Genomic DNA, 17,023 nt, shown 5'->3' on the forward strand with positions numbered 1-17,023 from the left:
CCACTGAAAGAAAATGACTGATACAGATGTATAAAATAAACAAAAAAAAATCTGGTACAGATATACAATCTTTTACTTTATTTTTGCAGTAATTGTGAAGGGGCTTCATATGAAGTCATAATTGCCAGTTCATGGTTTAGAGTCCAACCATTTCAGAATAAAACCCTGTAACAGAAAGCAGTGCCAACGGGCTGTGTGCATTGGTGACGCGTCACAACAGTTACATGATGCAGCATTTATTCTTGTGGTTGTGAGGGTCTTTAAATCGTAGCCTCTGCTTTGGCCGGTATTTTTCTAAGTACGTCAGCTGTTTGCTGTTAATGGCACCTCTGCGTTTTCTATAAATGAAAATAACTGGTAAATATAAAAAAGGATTTTTGCAAAACAGAAACAATAAAAGATTATATAGATCTTAAATATGGGCCAACAACCTAGGTGATAAGTAAATCCAAAAATATCCAAAACAACGAAGCACTCAAGATTTTGAAATCAAATTTAATGTGACTGGGATATAGCAAAGGAGGATGGTAGAAGCACTCCTGGTAAATTGTAAAGGCCCAAAACCGGCCCATGGTGCCCCGGGTGCACTCCAAGTAGAATACAAATCAGCAAAGTAAGGGAGTCACTCACAGGGTCTTGTAGTTAAGAACAAAGTCTTTATTGAATAAAGACTTTGTTCTCAACTACAAGACCCTGTGAGTGACTCCCTTAGTTTGCTGAATTATATACATACACACACATATATATATACACATACATACACATACATATATACATACACACATACGTGCATGCCCACTATACTTGTAAGAAAGTTTAGCGGACAAGTAGGAATTTAGGATTTTTACAAAATATAACATTGGGTGCTTTAGTAACACATACACACACCTGTCTCAGATACTGAAAAATGTGTCACATATTAACTGATTGGATTTTATATGCAGATATGTTAATAGCTCCATGGCTTCATTAAGCACCAATCTAGAATTCGTTTTTTTCGCTCTCTATGGAGCACATACTACAGCTATAGAGTTTTAAGAGAAATAACTCAATGGGGTCCATCAGTTGGGTGTCCAGCAAATTGAAACTTTACTCGAACATGCGAACAGTAATTTTTTAGTTCTGTTTAGGACAGAGAACGGGGGAGGAGATATTTCCTTCTTGGAACCAGGCAGCACAAAGGCTTGAGCCAGCAACATACTATGTTTTGTTTTTTTTTAGTAAAAAGAGAAAAAAAAAAAAAAAAGGGTGGGGGAAGATGATAATCTATTCAAAGTTTCTCCCTTAATAAATCTGATATTGTTTAGATGCAGATTTATTAAGACTTGCACGCTCTTGAGCGTACCTCATTATGCTATTGTGGAAAGGAGATAGATTTAAGAAAGAGGTATTTTTGACAGAGGTAAACAGCAGCTTTTTGCACTCTCACATTATTCACTCTGAATCATGAAGCTTTCATTTGAACTTGTTTTACCCTTTTGTTAAGATTTACTGCGTCACATGGACTGTAAACATCTTGAGATTTAAATTTACAATTAAACATTTGTAATATACTTTATTTTTTCCTGCATTCATTGTAATTTAGGTCTGAAAATTGTAGGTTTTCCAGTTCTAAGAATTTAAAGAGCACAGCATTCTACTCCATAGCAGTGTATTCCACAAGAAGTCTGGATTGACTCTTCTAAATAAGGCAAATTATGTTTTGAGTTTGGCTAATGAAAAATAATTGCAGCAAGTTGTTAGTCTATTTACAAATATTTCCCAATTATCTAATATGTTAATTGATTGCATTACTGCAATAAATTCCTGCAATTAGAAAGTGTTTACTGTCCCTTGCATTTGTCTTGACTACAGAAAATTCCACTTTAAAATGAGGTTTACAAATTAATACTATTCAAGTCATCAAAATGTGAGAATTTTAAAAACCAGAACCCTACATTTAAAACATAATACAAGGTTTGAATTACCATCCACATGCGCTCTACAGAAAGCCCTAATCAGCTATGGAGCAACCATGAGAAGCTTCCCAAGAAGTTAAACAGTCAAAATTAAGCAAAATGAAACTTTCATGAATCAGAGCAGCAATTTTAAACAACTTTCCAATTTACTTCTATTAACAAAATGTGGACAGTTTTATATTTACACTGAGTCACCAGCTACTGCTGAGCATGTGCAAGAATTCACAGAATATACGTATATGCATCTGTGATTGGCTGATGGCTGTCACATGATACAGGGGGGTGTGGAAATAGACAGAACTTTTAAAATTGTAAGAAAAAAAATCTACTACAAGTTCAGACTAAGTCTTTTTATTGTGCAAATCTACTGTATTTACTGGTCCTTTAATATATATGAGGGGGTAGCGCTGCGGAATCTGTTACCGCTCTACAAATAACCAATAATATTACCATTCATGTTTGAGTAAAAAAAGTCGTAAGGTTGTGCAGCCCTTTACTTGTTGTTCCAGAGCCTCAAGCAACATTACTTCTGTGCATAGTAAAACACTGCATCCATATTTGAAGCTATGTTTAACTACATCTTTTTAGCCAACATGAACAATACACAATATTAGCATGCCCCAAGCTTTATTATTATTGGTTATCTGTAGAGCGCTAACAGATTCTGCAGCACTATAAACATAGGCGTATACAAGAAAACATTTATAGGCATCAAATGGATAGAGGACAGAAATATCTTCTCCGCTCTGTCCAAGAGCTAACATTTCATCCGATTTCTTACTTTTCGCTCAATCTAGGTTTATTGGGTGGACTGCTGCATTAATTTTCAAAGCACATTTAATTTGGTTTAAAGAAAATGTGTGTGTAAAACACCTGGGACAGACCGCTAAAATGCCTGGTAACGACAACTAACAGTTCTATTACTAAACAGGGACAAATACTGACAAAAAAAAAAAAGAGAAATAGTTTTATTCCGAGCACAAAATTTAAAATTGCAAAAAACAACAAAACAACCAAACTTTAAATATTGAAATTTCACTATAGAATAAAAATAGTATCTTATTGAGACATTATTTTAATTAATTTTCTTATTTTGTGAATACTATTTCTTGTTCCTTATGTTATAAACATGGAAGTTGTCACTGTTGTGTGACCTATGCTTCCCCTACTTTTCAATAAGAGCGCACACGAGTACCAATTATCTGGGTGTAAAAAATCTACCTTAAAAATTTGTATTTTACCACTCCGTGCTTCCCATAGCTCGGTACGGGTATAGACACAAAATTGTCATTAAGGTTTTTTCTAAATCTCAAATACGCACCTTAAAAATTTAAGTTAGTGTGCCCAATATCCCATGTTTCTTCCATCCCCATTACGTAAACCAGCATGGCGTCAGTTATACAAGCTGTGACCAACTTAAAACGTGACACTTACTGTCTGATAAATTGAATAGCATCTTCGTACTTCATTCCACTCTCAATCAGAGCAAGTGCAACCAGAACAGGAGCCCTGTAGAAAAAAAAAATGACTTAAGTTATCTAACACAATCTTATTAAAAAGAAGTGGAAATTAATCAACTTTAATTATAGGGGAAAAAAACCCCAATTACATTAAAAACCACTGACAGAAAAGTTAGGTTTAAAGGGACATGATACCCAAATGCTGAATTACTTGAAAGCGATGTAGTGAACAAAGTAAAAATTACAATAGCGCTAAAGAGTACTCAAAAGCTTAGGGTTAAACTTCAAATAAGGCAATACGGTTCAGGGAGCAAAACGGTTCATGGAACAAAACAATGTTACTATTTAGGAAAGAATTCAGGAAAAATTGAGACCTGACTACTGGTGTCACTTTAACATCTATACCATTTAATAAAACAACAATAATATAAAACAATCAAAAAACAAAGTTGTTAGTGAGGACGTTTCCTCTAAAAACGCATATCCGGATAAATGTCTTTAGACACCTAGAGCATAAAAAGTTAAATGGGCTCAATACCACTTTTATAAAAATGGAATGCTCAGTCCATTAATCAAAAATAAAAAGTAGAGAAACGATCTCTTGAACTATATTCAACTGAATGCAGTGGGTATAAGCTTGCTTATATAGTAACGGTATATAAAATAAGCAACATAAATGTCAATGTTCATATTCTGTAACCGATTTCAACAATCCTGTGTATGGCAACTATGTTACTTCCAAGTGCCCATTAATAGATACTGTGCCGGTCCCTTCACCAATCTTTAAATCTCGTTCTAAGGTTGTTAGCCAGTATTCGACATGTGCTATACACAATGTGTCTCTCCTCCACGCTTCCGGTCTCAGTCGGACCTCTGGATTGCGACTACATCACGGAGCGGATTAGGTAGGACGGATCTTGTGTGAATGGCAGTTCTCCAGGGCTACCGGTTCCTTGTGATCCTTGTTGTCGGGTACTTCTCTGTCCAATTGTTAAACGACAGCAATTTCTTTCTACTCAGAGTGTTAATTTGGCTGCAAAGTGCTTAGACCCCTTAGATTATCGTTGATGCGTTTCACCTGTAACTAGGCTTTTTCAAGAATGATATTCATGGGGACATTATCCAGTTTAAATACCCTTCCTTGCATTTTAATTTGTTGTATGTTCACCAATCGATTTTCTAGAATGTAAGGTGGTATTGTTCTCATGTCTATTTAAGGTGGTATAATATTGCCCTAAAAATCATTGTAAATTTTTACACTCAAGCAATTCAAAACAAATAGATAAATAACAGATTTAGGAGAGGATGAATATATATACACAATTACATACAACTGAGTCTGCTTTAATAAGGACAAATATAAATATTTGGGTCAAATTCTAAATGTGATCCTTATTATAAACGTCTACTTACAACTTATGTTGTCAGGGATATAGTAAAATCAACGATAACAGAATTTATGTTTACCTGATAAATTACTTTCTCCAACGGTGTGTCCGGTCCACGGCGTCATCCTTACTTGTGGGATATTCTCTTCCCCAACAGGAAATGGCAAAGAGCCCAGCAAAGCTGGTCACATGATCCCTCATAGGCTCCGCCTTCCCCAGTCATTCGACCGACGTAAAGGAGGAATATTTGCATAGGAGAAATCATATGATACCGTGGTGACTGTAGTTAAAGAAAATAAATTATCAGACCTGATTAAAAAACCAGGGCGGGCCGTGGACCGGACACACCGTTGGAGAAAGTAATTTATCAGGTAAACATAAATTCTGTTTTCTCCAACATAGGTGTGTCCGGTCCACGGCGTCATCCTTACTTGTGGGAACCAATACCAAAGCTTTAGGACACGGATGAAGGGAGGGAGCAAATCAGGTCACCTAAATGGAAGGCACCACGGCTTGCAAAACCTTTCTCCCAAAAATAGCCTCAGAAGAAGCAAAAGTATCAAACTTGTAAAATTTGGTAAAAGTGTGCAGTGAAGACCAAGTCGCTGCCTTACATATCTGATCAACAGAAGCCTCGTTCTTGAAGGCCCATGTGGAAGCCACAGCCCTAGTGGAATGAGCTGTGATTCTTTCAGGAGGCTGCCGTCCGGCAGTCTCATAAGCCAATCTGATGATGCTTTTAATCCAAAAAGAGAGAGAGGTAGAAGTTGCTTTTTGACCTCTCCTTTTACCAGAATAAACAACAAACAAGGAAGATGTTTGTCTAAAATCCTTTGTAGCATCTAAATAGAATTTTAGAGCACGAACAACATCCAAATTGTGCAACAAACGTTCCTTCTTTGAAACTGGATTCGGACACAAAGAAGGCACGACTATCTCCTGGTTAATGTTTTTGTTAGAAACAACTTTCGGAAGAAAACCAGGTTTAGTACGTAAAACCACCTTATCTGCATGGAACACCAGATAAGGAGGAGAACACTGCAGAGCAGATAATTCTGAAACTCTTCTAGCAGAAGAAATTGCAACCAAAAACAAAACTTTCCAAGATAATAACTTAATATCAACGGAATGTAAGGGTTCAAACGGAACCCCCTGAAGAACTGAAAGAACTAAATTGAGACTCCAAGGAGGAGTCAAAGGTTTGTAAACAGGCTTGATTCTAACCAGAGCCTGAACAAAGGCTTGAACATCTGGCACAGCTGCCAGCTTTTTGTGAAGTAACACAGACAAGGCAGAAATCTGTCCCTTCAAGGAACTTGCAGATAATCCTTTCTCCAATCCTTCTTGAAGAAAGGATAGAATCTTAGGAATTTTTACCTTGTCCCAAGGGAATCCTTTAGATTCACACCAACAGATATATATTTTCCATATTTTGTGGTAAATTTTTCTAGTTACAGGCTTTCTGGCCTGAACAAGAGTATCAATAACAGAATCTGAGAACCCTCGCTTTGATAAGATCAAGCGTTCAATCTCCAAGCAGTCAGTTGGAGTGAGACCAGATTCGGATGTTCGAACGGACCTTGAACAAGAAGGTCTCGTCTCAAAGGTAGCTTCCATGGTGGAGCCGATGACATATTCACCAGGTCTGCATACCAAGTCCTGCGTGGCCACGCAGGAGCTATCAAGATCACCGATGCCCTCTCCTGATTGATCCTGGCTACCAGCCTGGGGATGAGAGGAAACGGCGGGAATACATAAGCTAGTTTGAAGGTCCAAGGTGCTACTAGTGCATCTACTAGAGTCGCCTTGGGATCCCTGGATCTGGACCCGTAGCAAGGAACCTTGAAGTTCTGACGAGAGGCCATCAGATCCATGTCTGGAATGCCCCACAGTTGAGTAATGTGGGCAAAGATTTCCGGATGGAGTTCCCACTCCCCCGGATGTAATGTCTGACGACTCAGAAAATCCGCTTCCCAATTTTCCACTCCTGGGATGTGGATTGCAGACAAGTGGCAGGAGTGAGTCTCCGCCCATTGAATGATTTTGGTCACTTCTTCCATCGCCAGGGAACTCCTTGTTCCCCCCTGATGGTTGATGTACGCAACAGTCGTCATGTTGTCTGATTGAAACCGTATGAACTTGGCCTTTGCTAGCTGAGGCCAAGCCTTGAGAGCATTGAGTATCGCTCTCAGTTCCAGAATATTTATCGGTAGAAGAGATTCTTCCCGAGACCAAAGACCCTGAGCTTTCAGGGGTCCCCAGACCGCGCCCCAGCCCATCAGACTGGTGTCGGTCGTGACAATGACCCACTCTGGTCTGCGGAAGCTCATCCCCTGTGACAGGTTGTCCAGGGACAGCCACCAACGGAGTGAATCTCTGGTCCTCTGATTTACTTGTATCGTCGGAGACAAGTCTGTATAGTCCCCATTCCACTGACTGAGCATGCACAGTTGTAATGGTCTTAGATGAATGCGCGCAAAAGGAACTATGTCCATTGCCGCTACCATCAAACCTATTACTTCCATGCACTGCGCTATGGAAGGAAGAGGAACGGAATGAAGTATTTGACAAGAGTTTAGAAGTTTTGTTTTTCTGGCCTCTGTCAGAAAAATCCTCATTTCTAAGGAGTCTATTATTGTTCCCAAGAAGGGAACCCTCGTTGACGGAGATAGAGAACTCTTTTCTACGTTCACTTTCCATCCGTGAGATCTGAGAAAGGCCAGGACAATGTCCGTGTGAGCCTTTGCTAGAGGAAGGGACGACGCTTGAATCAGAATGTCGTCCAAGTAAGGTACTACTGCAATGCCCCTTGGTCTTAGCACCGCTAGAAGGGACCCTAGTACCTTTGTGAAAATCCTTGGAGCAGTGGCTAATCCGAACGGAAGTGCCACGAACTGGTAATGCTTGTCCAGGAATGCGAACCTTAGGAACCGATGATGTTCCTTGTGGATAGGAATATGTAGATACGCATCCTTTAAATCCACCGTGGTCATGAATTGACCTTCCTGTCTGAACGTTCCCTCTTTTTTGGGAACTACGAACAGATTGGAGTAGAACCCCATCCCTTGTTCTCCTAATGGAACAGGATGAATCACTCCCATTTTTAACAGGTCTTCTACACAATGTAAGAATGCCTGTTTTTTTATGTGGTCTGAAGACAATTGAGACCTGTGGAACCTCAACCTTGGGGGAAGCCCTTTGAATTCCAGAAGATAACCTTGGGAGACTATTTCTAGCGCCCAAGGATCCCGAACATCTCTTGCCCAAGCCTGAGCGAAGAGAGAGAGTCTTCCCCCCACCAGATCCGGTCCCGGATCGGGGGCCAACATCTCATGCTGTCTTGGTAGCAGTGGCAGGTTTCTTGGCCTGCTTTCCCTTGTTCCAGCCTTGCATTGGTCTCCAGGCTGGCTTGGCTTGAGAAGTATTACCCTCTTGCTTAGAGGACGTAGCACTTGGGGCTGGTCCGTTTCTACGAAAGGGACGAAAATTAGGTTTATTTTTGGCCTTGAAAGACCTATCCTGAGGAAGGGCGTGGCCCTTGCCCCCAGTGATATCAGAGATAATCTCTTTCAAGTCAGGGCCAAACAGCGTTTTCCCCTTGAAAGGAATGTTAAGCAATTTGTTCTTGGAAGACGCATCCGCTGACCAAGATTTTAACCAAAGCGCTCTGCGCGCCACAATAGCAAACCCAGAATTTTTCGCCGCTAACCTAGCCAATTGCAAAGTGGCGTCTAGGGTGAAAGAATTAGCCAATTTGAGAGCACGGATTCTGTCCATAATCTCCTCATAAGAAGGAGAATTACTAGTGATCGCCTTTTCTAGCTCATCGAACCAGAAACACGCGGCTGTAGTGACAGGGACAATGCATGAAATTGGTTGTAGAAGGTAACCTTGCTGAACAAACATCTTTTTAAGCAAACCTTCTAATTTTTTATCCATAGGATCTTTGAAAGCACAACTATCTTCTATGGGTATAGTGGTGCGTTTGTTTAGAGTAGAAACCGCCCCCTCGACCTTGGGGACTGTCTGCCATAAGTCCTTTCTGGGGTCGACCATAGGAAACAATTTTTTAAATATGGGGGGAGGGACGAAAGGTATACCGGGCCTTTCCCATTCTTTATTTACAATGTCCGCCACCCGCTTGGGTATAGGAAAAGCTTCGGGGGGCCCCGGGACCTCTAGGAACTTGTCCATTTTACATAGTTTCTCTGGGATGACCAAATTCTCACAATCATCCAGAGTGGATAACACCTCCTTAAGCAGAGCGCGGAGATGTTCCAACTTAAATTTAAATGTAATCACATCAGGTTCAGCTTGTTGAGAAATTTTCCCTGAATCTGAAATTTCTCCCTCAGACAAAACCTCCCTGGCCCCCTCAGACTGGTGTAGGGGCCCTTCAGAAACAATATCATCAGCGTCCTCATGCTCTTCAGTATTTTCTAAAACAGAGCAGTCGCGCTTTCGCTGATAAGTGGGCATTTTGGCTAAAATGTTTTTGATAGAATTATCCATTACAGCCGTTAATTGTTGCATAGTAAGGAGTATTGGCGCGCTAGATGTACTAGGGGCCTCTTGTGTGGGCAAGACTGGTGTAGACGAAGGAGGGGATGATGCAGTACCATGCTTACTCCCCTCACTTGAGGAATCATCTTGGGCATCATTTTCTCTAAATTTTTTGTCACATAAATCACATCTATTTAAATGAGAAGGGACCTTGGCTTCCCCACATTCAGAACACAGTCTATCTGGCAGTTCAGACATGTTAAACAGGCATAAACTTGATAACAAAGTACAAAAAACGTTTTAAAATAAAACCGTTACTGTCACTTTAAATTTTAAACTGAACACACTTTATTACTGCAATTGCGAAAAAGTATGAAGGAATTGTTCAAAATTCACCAAAATTTCACCACAGTGTCTTAAAGCCTTAAAAGTATTGCACACCAAATTTGGAAGCTTTAACCCTTAAAATAACGGAACCGGAGCCGTTTTTATATTTAACCCCTTTACAGTCCCTGGTATCTGCTTTGCTGAGACCCAACCAAGCCCAAAGGGGAATACGATACCAAATGACGCCTTCAGAAAGTCTTTTCTATGTATCAGAGCTCCTCACACATGCATCTGCATGTCATGCTTCTCAAAAACAAGTGCGCAATACAGGCGCGAAAATGAGACTCTGCCTATGATTAGGGAAAGCCCCTAGAGAATAAGGTGTCCAATACAGTGCCTGCCGGTTATTTTACAAAATTCCCAAGATTAAAATAATTCCTCAAGGCTATGGAGTATAAAATATGTTTATATATAAATCGATTTAGCCCAGAAAATGTCTACAGTCTTAAAAAGCCCTTGTGAAGCCCTTATTTACTGTCTGTAATAAAATGGCTTACCGGATCCCATAGGGAAAATGACAGCTTCCAGCATTACATCGTCTTGTTAGAATGTGTCATACCTCAAGCAGCAAAAGTCTGCTCACTGTTCCCCCAACTGAAGTTAATTCCTCTCAACAGTCCTGTGTGGAACAGCCATCGATTTTAGAAACGGTTGCTAAAATCATTTTCCTCTTACAAACAGAAATCTTCATCTCTTTTCTGTTTCAGAGTAAATAGTACATACCAGCACTATTTTAAAATAACAAACTCTTGATTGAATAATAAAAACTACAGTTAAACACTAAAAAACTCTAAGCCATCTCCGTGGAGATGTTGCCTGTACAACGGCAAAGAGAATGACTGGGGAAGGCGGAGCCTAGGAGGGATCATGTGACCAGCTTTGCTGGGCTCTTTGCCATTTCCTGTTGGGGAAGAGAATATCCCACAAGTAAGGATGACGCCGTGGACCGGACACACCTATGTTGGAGAAACAAGCACTAAACTTAACATATATATTTAAAATTGTGCATTATCATAGCCTGTTTAGTCTAATACAAAACAGAATTAGGTACAGTTCTGAATTAAGACTTTTGGAAAAAGGGTTCCCATATTGTATATGAGTTCAGCTTCTTTCTTTAACAGTAATTTTTCAAAATTGCCTCCCCTCCATTGTTTAACTTTTTTAATGCCCCAATAGGACAAATCCCTAAGGTTGTTGTGTACTCGTCTAAAATGTTCGTATAGGTGGGATTCTTGTTCACTTTTTTCTATATTGCATAGATGCACTCTAATAAGAATGCAGAGAAATCTAGTTGTTTCCCCCAAGTACTGTAATTTGCACGTGCACTAGAATATCTCTCTCTATACACATACATATACAAACAGTATGTGTGTGTGTTTGTGAATATATATATATATACACACATACACACACACAGTGGATATAAAACGTCTACACCCCCCTGTTAAAATGTCATGCTTCTGTGATGTAGAAAAAAATGACAAAGATAAATCATTTCAGAACTTTTTCCACCTTTAATGTGACCTATAAACTGTACAACTCAATTGCAAAACAAATTAAAATCTTTTAGGTGGAGGGAAGTAGAAATAAAAAACTAAAATAAATATGGTTGCATAAGTGTGAACACCCTTAAATACTTTGTTGAAGCACCCTTTGATTTTATTACAGCACTCAGTCTTTTTGGGTATGAGTTTTTCAGCATGGCACATCTTGACTTGGCAAGATTTGCCAACTCTTCTTTGCAAAAACACTCCAAATCTGTCAGATTGCGAGGGCATCTCCTGTGCACAGCTCTCTTCAGGTCACCTCTCAGATTTTCGATTGGATTCCGGTCTGGGCTCTGACTGGGCCATTCCAAAACTTTAATCTTCTTATGGTGAAGCCATTTCTTTGTTGATTTGGATGTATGCTTTGGGGCGTTGTCATGCTGAAAGATGAAGTTCCTCTTCATGTTCAGCTTTCTAGCAGAAGCCTGAAGGTTTTGTGCCAATATTGCCTGGTATTTGGAACTGTTCATAATTCCCTCTACCTTGACTAAGGCCCCAGTTAAAACTGAAGAAAAACAGACCCAAAGCATGATGCTGCCACCAAAATGCTTCACTGTGGGTATGGTGTTCTTTTGGTTATATGCAGTGTTTTTGCGCCAAACATATCTTTTGGAATCATGGCCAAAAAGTTTAATCTTGGTTTCATCAAACCAGAACACCTTTTGAGACATGCTTGAGACTTCAGATGTGTTTTTGCAAAATTTAGCTGGGCTTGGATGTTTTTTTTTTGTAAGAAAAGGCTTCCGTCTTGCCACTCTACCCCATAGCCCAGACATATGAAGAATATGGGCGATTGTTGTCACATGCAGCACACAGCCAGTACTTGCCAGATATTCCTGCAGCTCCTTTAATGGTGCTGTAGGCCTCTTGGCAGCCTCCCAGACCAGTTTTCTTCTCGTCTTTTCATCAATTTTGGAGGGACGTCCAGTTCTCTCTCTCTCTCATCTTTACTGAACTCATATGTAAATTGTAGTCCATCGAGGTTCGTATTCATATCTCTAAACATTGCAACTAAGCTCTCCTCCCTTCCACACAATCCGCATGTCATCAATATAACTCTTAAAGAGCATGAGGTTTGCGCCCAGCTCAAGGGATTCTATAAATCTTTTCTCCCATAAGCCCATAAATTGGCATAGCTAGGCGCGAACCTCGTGCCCATAGCTGTTCCTCTAATTTGGATGTATAGCTTATTGTTAAATGCAAATACATTGTTCATGAATATAAATTATACCCGCTTCAAGATAAAGTCTGTTTCTGTAACATATTTGTATCTCCATCTAAGTAAAATCTAATGGCTTCTAAACCCTTTTCATGTATAATACTTGTATATAGCGCCGTGACATCACACGTTCCTAACATATAGGTGTCATCCCAGTTTAAAAACTTTCCAGTATAGATAGTACTTGTCCTGTATCATTTAAATAAGTATGTGATCCTTTTACATATTTCTGTAACTGAATGTCTATGTATTTTGATAAATTGTCTGAACCAAATCCAGAGATGATGGGTCTCCCTGTGGGTTGTTTTATGTTTTTATGTATCTTTGGTAAGAAATAAGAGCCATTTTAGGATATTCCTGGTTTAGGAACTTAAAATCTTTGTTGTTTAATATTTTATTCTCTTTTGCTTCTATAAGGAATACTTAAAAATGTTCAGCTTTTTTATTGCGTTTAGTTTAAGTTCTTTATAGGTGGTTTGATCATTCAAAATTCTATTTGATTCTTTAAAGGGACAGTCAAGTCCAAAAAAAAAAAAAAACTTTCATGATTCAAATAAGTCATGCAATTTTAAAGAACTTTCCAATTTACTTTTATCATCAATTTTGCTTTGTTCTCTTGGTATTCTTAGTTGAAAGCTAAACCTAGGAGGTTCATATGCTAATTTCTTAGACCTTGAAGGCCGCCTCTACTCTGAAAGCATTTTGTCAGTTTTTCACCACTAGAGGGCATTAGTTCATGTGTTTCACATCGATAACATTGAGCTCAAGCACGTGAATTTACAGAGGAGAGACCACTGATTGGCTAAAGTGCAAGTTTGTCAAATGAACTGAAAAAAGGGAGCAGTCTGCAGAGGCTTAGATACAAGGTAATTACAGAGGTAAAATGTGTATTATAACTGTTTATTATGCAAAACTGGGGAATGGGTAATAGAGATTATCTTTTTAAACAACAAAAATTCTGGTGTTGACTGTCCCTTTAAGATAGTATTCTGTATCCATTACTACAATACCACCTCCTTTGTATGCAAGTTTTATCGTTATATTTCTATTGTTTTTTAGCTTTTCTAAACAATTTCTCATTCTTACTCAAATAATAATTGATTTTATTTTTGGTGTGTTCATGTATTGCCAGATCTTTTTGTAACATCTTTTCAAAAGTTTCTATGTGGCTGCCTTTATCTTGAAGGGGGTAAAAAGTTGACTTCGGTTTAAGGTTTATGTGTATAATATTTGGAGTTTGGTCTACACTTTGTCTTGTGTTATGTATCTCTATTGGATGTTTGAGGTTTGTAACATTCATTCTTTAGGTGGGTGCAAATGTTAGACCTCTTTAGTACTTTGTGACAATTTGACTTTGCTTAGATTAAAAATACCTATGTCATCTACCTCCATCTTTTTTTATTTTGTTAGTTTTCCTCCTCTAATTCCTCTATATTTCTTCTTCTATTTATCCGAGGAGTTCTGGATACTGGCCCTAGATCTAAAAAAATAATAATCAATAGATGTGCCCTTAAAGGGAGAGTTTTAAGTGTCATTTCTTTCATTAGTTGTATGGATATCCTCTCCCATCTGACCTCTTAGTGGTGTGTAACAGTTACTTAAGGGAAGTCTCCAGTTTCTTGTAGTATTACTTGTGTATTCATCCTGTCTATCTCTAGAAAAGAAAATGGAATGGACATAAAAGTAAAAAAATGTCAAGAGACCATAATGACTATAAAAAAAGAAATAGAACACAGACACAAATCACAAAATCACTCAATTAGTAAACATTAATACCACTGAATACATGTAATAGTCCTTTCTAAGAAACAAAAAAAAAAAAAATAGGAACCCGAATCATAATAAAAATAAGACAAGTAAACCCAGGCACTGATAGATCTTTTAATAATAAATTCCAACATCACAAAGACAATTATTATATACACCCAAACAAAAACTGGCGATGGACAAATGAAACTAAGAGAGAAAGCAATACAATTAGAAATAGTAATAGGCAGAATAGAAATACAATGAGTCACAGATTCAACTATAGGAATAATAATACTAACTCTAACTGGTATGGTAACAGCTACAAAGGAAACCATAGATATTACACAGAACCAAGAGGATGGTTTTGACGACCTACCTCTAGAGATAGACAGGATGAATACACAAGTAATGTTCCCTTAAAGGGACATGAAACCCCAAATTTTTCTTTCATGATTTAGATAGAGAATATAATTTTAAACAACTTTCCAATTTACTTCTATTATTTAATTTGCTTCCTTCTAATCTTATCCTTTGCAAAAAGGTTTACCTAGGTAAGCTCAGGAGCAGCAAAGAACCTAGCTTCTAGCTGCTGATTGGTGACTGCATATATATATATATATATATATATATATATATATATATATATATATATATATATATATATATATATATATATATATATATATATATATACACCGATGGTCATTGGCTCACCCATATGTTCAGTTAGAAACCAGTAGTGCTTTGCTGCTCCTTCGACAACTGATACCAAGAGAATGAAACAAATTAGAGAATGGAAGTAAATTAGAAAGTTGTTTAAAATTGTATTCTTTATCAGAATAATGAAAGAAAATGTTCAGGTTTTATTTCCCTTTAAGTAACTGTTACACACCACTAAGAGGCCAGATGAGTGGATATCCATGCAACTAATGAAAGAAATTACACTTTAAACTCTTCCCCTTTAGGGCACATCTGAATTTTTTAGATCTAGGCCCAGTATCCAGAACTCCTCGGATAAACAGAAAAATAAATAAATAAATAGAGGAACTAGAGGAGGAAAACTAAAAAAATGAAAAAAAGATGGAGGTAGATAAAGGAATTTTTAATCTAAGAAAAGTCAAATTGTCACAAGAGGAAAATAAAGTACTAAAAAGAGGTCTAACATTTGCACCCACCCAAAGAATGAATACGTTTGAAACCCATATACACATCAGTTTATACATAAATTGACATTAAAGAGGTATTTTCTCAAACATCCAATAGAAAGAGAGATACATAAGACCAAGTGTAGACCAAAACTCTAAATATTATACACACAAACCTTAAACCTAAGTCAACGTTTTACCCCCTTCAGGATAAAGGCAGCCACATAGAAAACTTTTGAAAAGATGCTACAAAAAGGATCTGGAAAAACATGCACACCAAAAATAAAATCAATTATAATTTGAGTAAGAATGAGAAATCGTTAGAAAATCTCAAAAACAAATGGTATCGTAGTAATAGATACAGAATACTATCTTAAAGGGACAGTCAACACCAGAATTTTTGTTGTTTAAAAAGATAGATAATCTCTTTATTACCCAATCCCCAGTTTTGCATAAGTTATAATACACATTTTACCTCTGTAATTACCTTGTATCTAAGCCTCTACAGACTGCCCCCTTATTTCAATTCATTTGACAGACTTGGAATTTAGCTAATCAGTGCTCGCTCTCTCTAAATTCACGTGCGTGAGCTCAATGTTATCTATGTGAAACACATGAACTAATGCCCTCTAGTGGTGAAAAAGTAGAGGCGGCCTTTAAGGTCTAAGAAATTGGCATATGAACTTCCAAGGTTTAGCTTTCAACTAAGAATACCAAGGGAACAAAGCAAAATTGGTGATAAAAAAAAATTGGAAAGTTGTTTAAAATTGCATGATCTATGAACCATGAGATTTTTTTGGGACTTGACTGTCCCTTTAAAGAATCAAATATAATTTTGAATGATCAAACCACCTATAAAGAACTTAAACTAAAAAAAAAAAAAAAAAAAAAAAAGATATTAAACAAAGATTTTAAGTTCCTAAACCAGGAATATCCCAGAATGGCTCTTATTTCTTACCAAAGATACATAAAAACATAACACAACCCACAGGGAGACCCATCATCTCTGGGATTGGCTCTGTCTCAGACAATCAGTCACAGAAATATGTAAAAGGATCACATAGTTATTTAAAAGATACAGGACAAGTACTATCTACATTGGAAAGTTTAAACTGGGATGACACCTATATGTTAGCAACTTGTGATGTCACGGCTCTATATACAAGTATTATACATGAAAAGGGTTTAGAAGCCATTAGATTTTACTTCGATGGAGATACAAATATGTTACCGAAAGACTATCTTTAAGGGGGTAGAATTCATACTCATGAACAATGTATTTGCATTTAACAATAAACTATACATCCAAATTAGAGGAACAGCTATGGGCAATAGGTTCAGGCTAGCTATGCCAATTTATTTATGGGCTAACAGGAGAAAAGATTTATAGAATCCCATGAGCTGGGCGCGAACCACATGCTCTTCAAGCTTTATATTGATGACATGCTGATTGTGTGGAAGGGAGGAGAGCTTAGTTGCAATGTTTAGAGATATGAATACGAAAATCGATGGACTACAATTTACATAGAATATCAGTAAACATAAGATAACATTTTTAGATTTGGATATATTTGTAGAAGATAAAACTATATATACTAAAAATCATTTTAAAAAAGTGGATGCAAATGGCTATGTACACTCAGATAGTTGTCACCTACCAAGGTGGA

At 37.8% G+C, this 17,023-nt stretch overlaps 1 protein-coding gene across 3 annotated transcripts in view; it reads right to left on the reverse strand.

The window, feature by feature from the left end:
* Window positions 1-17,023, reverse strand: part of PTP4A3 (protein tyrosine phosphatase 4A3) — a 232,061-nt gene that overhangs the window by 4,412 nt on the left and 210,626 nt on the right. For all 3 annotated transcript variants that reach the window (XM_053715401.1, XM_053715399.1, XM_053715400.1), the window contains 2 exons: window positions 3,393-3,467; window positions 1-338 (listed from right to left, as the gene is read on the reverse strand). The exon at window positions 1-338 is cut by the window's left edge and continues 4,412 nt beyond it. In XM_053715401.1, the coding sequence (XP_053571376.1) occupies window positions 221-338; window positions 3,393-3,467 (193 nt within the window). In that variant the 3' untranslated portion in view covers window positions 1-220. The remainder of the gene's footprint in view (window positions 339-3,392; window positions 3,468-17,023) is intronic.

Source organism: Bombina bombina, chromosome 5, assembly GCF_027579735.1.
Source record: "Bombina bombina isolate aBomBom1 chromosome 5, aBomBom1.pri, whole genome shotgun sequence".
NCBI lineage: Eukaryota > Metazoa > Chordata > Amphibia > Anura > Bombinatoridae > Bombina > Bombina bombina.